The sequence below is a fragment of the Salmo salar genome, unplaced genomic scaffold (assembly GCF_965601325.2).
Source record: "Salmo salar unplaced genomic scaffold, fSalSal1 ptg000221l, whole genome shotgun sequence".
Classification (NCBI taxonomy): Eukaryota; Metazoa; Chordata; class Actinopteri; order Salmoniformes; family Salmonidae; genus Salmo; species Salmo salar.
In genome coordinates this window covers 1,086,291-1,095,641 of record NW_027675333.1, presented here as the reverse complement: position 1 = coordinate 1,095,641, position 9,351 = coordinate 1,086,291, and the positions used below count along the sequence as shown (strand labels likewise).

At 40.5% G+C, this 9,351-nt stretch overlaps 1 protein-coding gene across 1 annotated transcript; it reads left to right on the top strand.

Moving 5' to 3' along the window:
* Window positions 1-4,091: 4,091 nt before the first annotated feature.
* LOC145867180 (uncharacterized) lies at window positions 4,092-6,777 on the top strand (the record flags this gene model as incomplete). Its single annotated transcript, XM_082971230.1, has 1 exon — window positions 4,092-6,777. A coding segment is annotated over one exon (1,479 nt), but the record flags the coding sequence as incomplete, so codon positions are not given.
* Window positions 6,778-9,351: the final 2,574 nt, after the last annotated feature.

The following is a 9,351-nucleotide window of genomic DNA, read 5'->3' as shown; positions in this document are numbered from 1 at the left end:
TTTTTCCATTTCCGTTTGAAGTGCCAATTTATCTTACCATTTCTACCGATCTGCGTGCCAGTTATGAACGAGTTAAAACACCTGTTTGGCTCTGCCACTTCCTGGGTCGGTGAAGTGAGGTATTAAATTTAAGGATTAAAACATTTAAGGAATATATCCGAGTCTCACGCTCATAACCTGTGGAATGTGGGGCTTCCAGCGAGGCGTGGATTTAATAGTATGTTGTACCTAGTTTCCCTCCTTCAGGGAACAGTAGTTATAGTCATAACATGTGGATTTAATAGTATGTTATACCTAGTTTCCCTCCTTCAGGGAACAGTAGTTATAGTCATAACGTGTGGATTTAATAGTATGTTGTACCTAGTTTCCCTCCTTCAGGGAACAGTAGTTATAGTCATAACATATGGATTTAATAGTATGTTGTACCTAGTTTCCCTCCTTCAGGGAACAGTAGTTATAGTCATAACGTGTGGATTTAATAGTATGTTGTACCTAGTTTCCCTCCTTCAGGGAACAGTAGTTATAGTCATAACGTGTGGATTTAATAGTATGTTGTTCCTAGTTTCCCTCCTTCAGGGAACAGTAGTTATAGTCATAACGTTAAGCTTGTCATATGATGAACTTCAACTTAAGTACTGGATCTTGCTGTCGGACAGTTTTTTTTGTCTTCAGATCTCTGAAATGCTCTCTAACTACGTAACATTTATTGTCTCCTTATGTTACGTTGGGAAAACAGTTTTCATGGGCACAGAAATCCTAAATCATTTCAGTTTACTAAATCCAATGGTTCTAACCGAGAGTCACCTTAACTTTATTGACAACTCCCAAATGGATACTGTCATTAATGCGGTTCTTCAATAATTACACATAATACTTAATACTGTAGCTGTTTAGTTACAGTCACATGTTCAACTATCATCAGCTGATCCAGGAAATCATTTTCTGCATGCCAGTCAAATGTAGTTCTTCATTCATTACACCGGTAAAGACAGTTATGCCGTGCTCCACGTTGGATCCAACATCCCAAACAAATCGATATTTATAATGTGTTATTGTCTACTTCATTTACAGTAGGGTCTCGTTAGTCCGTTTGGAAACGGAGATACTTAGCTCATAATGTGTAGAGAACTGTTCCTTGATGGATAGGCTATTGTACAACACACAGAGCTATTTTCCTTTATTCAGGACATTTAGAATGACAACACATTACAGAGTAGCCTAGTGGGATTATTCACAAAATTATCTGGTGATCAGGTTATGAATTGTCATGACAAAGACATTTTAGTCTCCTTGTTTCACCTAAAATATTAAATGATTTATAGTCCTAGGTCTATGTTGTTGTTAGGTGAAGTTATGGGTCCTACAGTAGGTCTATGTTATTGTTAGGTGAGATTATAGACCATTTTGGCATACACTTAGTGGACAAAACCTCATTGTCAGGCTGATGTCAGGCTGATGGAAAACTAGCCAATGAGCATTTTACTGGTTGAAGTCGTTTTTAAATATAAAGTAGTACATTTGACAATAACACAAACATTATATTAAATCAGGACATTCAAACGAGCCTTACAATTATAATCCAAAGTAGTGTCAAATGATAATAATAATCATAATCAACCTGTAAATGGAGGCTATTTTTGCTGTCAGCCTATGAGAACTCCCCTGAGTTTCCCCCACGGTGGTGAATTAGTGAATAGACACAGAGCTTAATGTGAGTTTCCTTGAGTAGCACTCCTGATCTAGTGCTGTAATATTCAGAATACATTGTGAAAACTAATCTTTGCTCACCATTTGTTAACCTGTTAGGGCTAGGGGGCAGCATTGACACGGCTGGATAAAAAACATACCCGATTTAATCTGGTTACCACTCCTACTCAGTAACTAGAATATGCATATACTTATTACATATGGATAGAAAACACCCTAAATTTTCTAAAACTGTTTGAATGGTGTCTGTGAGTATAACAGAACTCAAATGGCAGGTCAAAACCTGAGAGATTCCTTTACAGGAAGTGGCCTGTCTGACCATTTGTTGAACTTCTTTTCCATCTCTATCATTTACTAAGGATCTCTGCTCTAACGTGACACTTCCCACGTCTTCCATAGGCTCTCAGAGCCCGGGAAAAAACAGAATGTCGTCATTCCAGCCCCAGGCTGAAACACATTATCGCCTTTCTCAAGTGGCCCATCAAGAGACACTAGCTTATGCGCATGACCCCGACCGCCCCCGCTTTTGGGATTTTTTCCTCTGTTTGCCGAAAAGGAGATTCCCTGTCGGAATATTATCGCTTTTCTACGAGAAAAATGTCGTAAAAATTGATTTTAAACAGCGGTTGACATGCTTCGACGTACGGTAATGGAATACTTCGAATTTTATTGTCAGGAATTGCGCCATGCGCGCGACACTTCTTTACTATTTCGGATAGTGTCTGGAACGCACGAACAAAACGCCGCTATTCGGATATAACGATGGATTATTTTGGACCAAACCAACATTTGTTATTGAAGTAGCTGTCCTGGGTGTGTATTCTGACGAAGACAACAAAAGGTAATGACATTTTTATAATAGTAAATATGATTATGGTGAGTGCTAAACTTGCCGGGTGTCTAAATAGCGAGCCCGTGATGCCTGGGCTATGTACTTAGAATATTGCAAAATGTGCTTTCACCAAAAAGCTATTTTAAAATCGGACATATCGAGTGCATAGAGGAGGTCTGTATCTATAATTCTTAAAATAATTGTTATGCTTTTTGTGAACGTTTATCGTGAGTAATTTAGTAAAATGTTAGCGAATTCCCCGGAAGTTTGCGGGGGGTATGCTAGTTCTGAACGTCACATGCTAATGTAAAAAGCTGGTTTTTGATATAAATATGAACTTGATTGAACAAAACATGCATGTATTGTATAACATAATGTCCTAGGGTTGTCATCTGATGAAGATCATCAAAGGTGAGTGCTGCATTTAGCTGTCTTCTGGGTTTTGGTGACATTATATGCTGGCTTGAAAAATGGGTGTCTGATTATTTCTGGCTTGGTACTCTGCTGACATAATCTAATGTTTTGCTTTCGTTGTAAAGCCTTTTTGAAATCGGACAGTGTGGTTAGATTAACGAGAGTCTTGTCTTTAAATGGCTGTAAAATAGTCATATGTTTGAGAAATTGAAGTAATAGGATTTTTAAGGTTTTGAAAATCGCGCCACAGGATAGCCGTGGCTGTTACGTAGGTGGGACGAATTCGTCCCGCCTAGCCTAGAGAGGTTAAATATATATTTTTTTTCACCCCTTTTTTCTCCCCAATTGGTACATAGTCTTGTCTCATCGCTGCAACTCCCATACGGACTCTGGAGAGGCGAAGGTCGAGAGCCATGCGTCCTCCGAAACACAACACAACACAACCCAACCTACCCGCGATGCTTCTTGACACAATGCCTATCCAACCCGGAAGCCAGCAGCACCAATGTGTCGGAGGAAACACGGAACACCTGGCAACCTGGTCAGCGTGCACTGCGCCCGGCCCGCCACAGGAGTCGCTAGTGCGCGATGAGACAAGGATATCCCTGCCGGCCAAACCCTCCCCTAACCCGGACGACGGTGTGCCAATTGTGCGTCGCCCCATGGGCCTCCCGGTCGCGGCCGGCTGCAACAGAGCTTGGACTCGAACCCAGAATCTCTAATGGCACAGCTTAGGCCACTTGCTCACCATTTTTGCTCCAGGCAGATATACTACATCCATAACTAGCGGTTTCTGCATTAGCAGGGAGGTGTTTCTGCAGTCAAATTGTGTGCGCATCGCCCTTGTCGCAATTTTAGCAAACACAGAAAGGTGCCTATATTTGAGAACAAAAGTCGCCTGGCACACTGCTTAGGAGTTCAACACCTTTTACTTATTTCTAGTTACTACTAATGTGAAAACAAGACTAAATATGACTATTGTTGCTCACTTGACTGTCTTAAGACAATTGTCAAGTAATTTTAACATTCATTACAGACGTCAATTGTTGTACAGTATCATGGCTACGCTGTTGGCATCCCCTTTTTTCATTGGATTTCTGCTGTTGTGAGCCTTTAACTATCTGTCTGACTTGTTCACACAGGAGAGAGACGTGACTATCATGGATCCTCTGGGGAGCCTCAACATCATGATGCTGACGAGTCAGAGAAGAGTCTGTCCAGATTCTATCACCTCAAGAAACACCAGCAGAGACCCACAGGGAAGAAATCTATCTGCTGCTCTGACTGTGGAAAACATTTCAAATCTTCATCAGAACTTAAAATACACCAGCGAACACACACAGGAGAGAAATCTCACCACTGTTTTGATTGTGGGAAGAGTTACTCAAGTTTAAAAGCACTAAAAGTACACCTGAGAATTCACACTGGAGAGAAACCGTACAGCTGTACTCAATGTGGGAAGAGTTTTACTCAGTCAAGCAACCTGTTATCACACCAGAGAACACACACAGGAGAGAAACCTTATAGCTGTGATCAATGTGGGAAGACTTATATTTCATCTTGCCATCTGAGTAGACACCAGCGAGTACACACAGGAGAGAAACCTTATAGCTGTAATCAATGTGGGAAGAGTTTTACTCGGCCAGACAGCCTGATAATACACCAGAGAACACACACAGGAGAGAAACCTTATAGCTGTGATCAATGTGGGAAGACTTATATTTCATCTTGCCATCTGACTAAACACCAGCGAGTACACACAGGAGAGAAACCTTATAGCTGTAATCAATGTGGGAAGAGTTTTACTCGGCCAGACAGCCTGATATTACACCAGAAAACACACACAGGAGAGAAACAATATAGCTGTGATCAATGTGGGAAGAGTTTTGCTGCATCTGGCTCTCTGACTCTACACCAGAAAACACACACAGGAGAGAAATCTTTCCACTGTTCAGATTGTGGAAAAATATTCTCAACTTCACAGAATATGAAGAAGCACCAGAAAACACACACAGGAGAGAAACCTTATAGCTGTAATCAATGTGGGAAGAGTTTTACTCGGTCAGACGGCCTGATATTACACCAGAGAACACACACAGGAGAGAAACCTTATAGCTGTAACCAATGTGGGAATAGTTTTTCTACATCTAGCTATCTCACTATACACCAGAGAACACACACAGGAGAGAAACCTTTTAGCTGTAACCAATGTGGGAATAGTTTTTCTACATCTAGCTATCTCACTAAACACCAGAGAACTCATACAGGAGAAAAACCATATAGCTGTACTCAATGTGGGAAGAGTTTTTCTACGTCTAGCTATCTCACTATACACCAGAGAACACACACAGGAGAGAAACCATATAGCTGTACTCAATGTGGGAAGAGTTTTTCTACGTCTAGCTATCTCACTATACACCAGAGAACACACACAGGAGAGAAACAATATAGCTGTAGTCAATGTGGGACAAGATTTTCTTGGCTAACCAGCCTAGTATCACATCAGAGAACACACACAGGAGAGAAATCTCCTAGCTGTGATCAATGTGGGAAGAGATACTCTGATAACAGATCTCTGATTAAACATCAGAAAATACATGAAGGAGTTGTTTCATGATATCAATGAATTAATGTCACAATGTAGAATGTTTTAACATTGTAGTAGGAGTATTTTAATGATGTCACAATGTAGAACCAAAAAGAGCTGTGTTACACTTACCATGTTGGTGACGCACTTGAATCAAAATGCAACACTTCAAAATGTAGCTAGCTGCTTTCTACAAATTGTCCTCTAACCAGGGATGTACACATTATTCCCAGATTCCGTGTGCTTTTTGAGCTGTTCGTTTTAACAGGACGTGCAACTTCATCTCCCTCCTGTCACACAAATGATTTTAACATGATATCGATGAGTTATGACAAATAAGTGTTGTGTTCCTTTGTTTAGCGACCCCTACATTTAAATGCATCACTCCATAATGTAGCTGACTGTCTTCTGCAGGTTGTCCTCTAATCAGTGAGGTAAAATATATCTCCCATTTCCATGTGTTTTGTTTAGTTGTTAGTTTCAACATCACGTACAACCTGATTTCCCCCTAATTTCCCCCTATTTTATAAGGAGTAACATGATTATTGTGGCAGATGTTTGTGTATATAGCACATTTTATGTTTTCAATATATCCCAAACTCTTTCTGCATATTGGTTATTGATTTGGACACGTTAAAACTGTGTTTTGACATTGGGGATATCCCATCTAGCAACATGTCATTGATAAGACGTTGAAAATATGACTATGCAACCAAATATTTCATATTTACATTTCATGATCAGATTTAGTAATCGATTTATTGATGATATTTATTCATGCAACCAACTGACAATTTTTGGTACAATTATATTGACATTGTTGCCCTGCTTTTAAAATATCAGGGTTCATTCTCAGATGTGCCAACCCAAATGTACTAGAGCATGACATTGGGGACTGGGCCCCGATCCAACAACATGCCTATCTAGTGAACCCTGAAAAGGGAGAGAAGCTCTGCAGTGAGGTGGAAAGTTACTATGGATATTGCAGGAGTTTCCTCTTGAAATCAGACATGTCTGTGGTGAGGACAACTTGGTTGCTGATTGTCTCAAGGTGGGCAGTCAAAAAGTTTTGTGTTTAGACAGTGCGTTGCCATGGATCACAATGTATTTTGACTGCACGTTTTTCCGTATTGGAGATGAGTTTTGTTTGGGCTCGTTCCAAGGGGACGAGAGTTCTAGAAGCTAGTGAGTTTTAGGAAGACGAGTGTTCTAGAAGCTAGTGAGTTTTAGGAAGACGAGAGTTCTAGAAGCTAGTGGGATTTAGGAAGACGAGAGTTCTAGAAGCTAGTGGGATTTAGGAAGACGAGAGTTCTAGAAGCTAGTGAGTTTTAGGAAGACGAGTGTTCTAGAAGCTAGTGAGTTTTAGGAAGACGAGAGTTCTAGAAGCTAGTGGGATTTAGGAAGACGAGAGTTCTAGAAGCTAGTGGGATTTAGGAAGACGAGAGTTCTAGAAGCTAGTGGGATTTAGGATTCTATAGAAAGAAAAAGGAGAAACAAATAATACTATTGTATATTATTATTTAGAAATACGTGTTTTTTTTCTTGTTTTTAATTGTTGACATCCAGTAGACACCATGTTTATATTGGTGAAGGTGAAGCATTGTAGTTGATTATAATGTGAAATGGAAGTTGTTTTCTGTTGGTGGTGAGCAAACTTGTCCAAAAGAAATATAGGATATATTTGTTGTCATAAGGTGTTACAGGCTTTGGTTTTTCCATTTATGTTTTGAGGTTGGACTTTAGCACGTCTAGCTCGTTAGCCCGTCTAGCTCGTTAGCACGTCTAGCTCCGTCAGCTCGTCTAGCTCGTTAGCACGTCTAGCTCGTTAGCACGTCTAGCTCATTAGCACGTCTAGCTCATTAGCACGTCTAGCTCGTTAGCACGTCTAGCTCCGTCAGCTCGTCTAGCTCGTTAGCACGTCTAGCTCGTTAGCACGTCTAGCTCGTTAGCGCGTCTAGCTCATTAGCACGTCTAGCTCGTTAGCACGTCTAGCTCCGTCAGCTCGTCTAGCTCGTTAGCGCGTCTAGCTCATTAGCTCGTCTAGCTCGTTAGCACGTCTAGCTCCGTCAGCTCGTCTAGCTCGTTAGCACGTCTAGCTCGTTAGCACGTCTAGCTCGTTAGCCCGTCTAGCTCGTTAGCACGTAGGACGCACTGATTGGTGTCACCTCGTTAGTCAGTATGTGTTACACCTGTGCTGGCTTGTCCATCTCGTTAGTGGGAAGGTGTTTCACCTGAGCTGGTCCAGGTTCTATTTAAGAGTGTCTGGCCCAGTGCTCCAGTTGTCTTGATACATGTGGAGAGTCAACACCTTTAGTTGCTCCACCTTTTTGGTTTACTTCCTGTCTTTAAGTTTGGTGTGGGTTTTTCTTTTGTTTTCCTCTTCTTGGGCAGATTTAGTGGGTCTCATGGTGGGTGTCTTTTAGGTCCCAGTTGTTGTTACTAGTCAACTTACAGTGGACACCCCCATAGTGTCTTTCAGAGCCCCTCCTAAAAACATGCTTATATTTTGGGTTGGATGTTGCATCCAATTAATATTTTAATCAATGGATTTTCCTTAGAATGCTAATTCGTCTTTCAGTTGTTAATCTTATGTTTGTTGTGGTAAATATTTCTGTTTATTTTCATTGTTTTATTTTTTTCCTGTGAAGCATCCATGTCTGAAATGTGTTGTATAAATAAAGCTTGATTTGAACATATTGCAAAAGAAATTAACATAATGACTGACAATCAACAGACTCTTGCAAAACCAATACGTATCTTGGTCCATCTTATTATGAAAAAAGTATAAATTCAGTATATTTCCCACTATGTCAAAATAGTGCTGGTATGTACGTTTAGTATCACTTTTCAACCAACCCAGTGCATTTGTTGAAGATAAATGTTTAATTCAACAATATGTCAAAGGATTCAACTACTGGAAACGGACACAAACAAATGGATCAACCAGATCAATCCCACTTTTCCAGCCTGCTGAAGGCGTGGTGGAGTGGTAAACACCACCCCCGGCTCTACCAGAGGCTTGAAGTGGTCTCCCACAGCTCTGCTTATGTCATGTTCTGTGGCCTTGCTGTTACATTTCTTGACTGTCCCTGCAACACAGAAACACATTTAGTCATATTATATAAAACTCTCAAAGTAATGGATATGGAGCATCTATGGCCTCAGTTACACCTGGCACCTAAATGTGACTTCTGTCATCTGATCACTCCAAGCTGCATTAGGTTCAGATCTACCAGGATGAGCCTTTGACACAGTCAGGCCACTGATTATGCATCAGCAATGTAAAGAGGTGGGGTGAATGAGGGGAAAAGTAAATTTGACACAAATGACCTTCATAATAAATCAAATGTTGTTGGTCACATACAGGTGTTCAGCAGATGTTATTGCAGGTGTAGTGAAATGCTTGTCCTTCTAGTTCCCACAGTGCAGGAATATCTAACAATTAATATCTAACAATTTCACAACAAATACCTAATACACACAAATCTAAGTAAAGGAATGGAATTAGGAATATATAAATATATGGATAAACAATGTCAGAGCAGCATAGACTGAGATACAGTTTCTACATATGAGATGAGAAATGATATGTAAACATTATTAAAGGGCCAATGATTTCATGATGCCTGTTTATCAGTCTGATGGCCTGGAGATAGAAGCTGTTTAACAGTCTGATGGTCTGGAGATAGAAGCTGTTTATCAGTCTGATGGCCTGGAGATAGAAGCTGTTTAACAGTCTGATGGTCTGGAGATAGAAGCTGTTTATCAGTCTGATGGCCTGGAGATAGAAGCTGTTTAACAGTCTGATGGC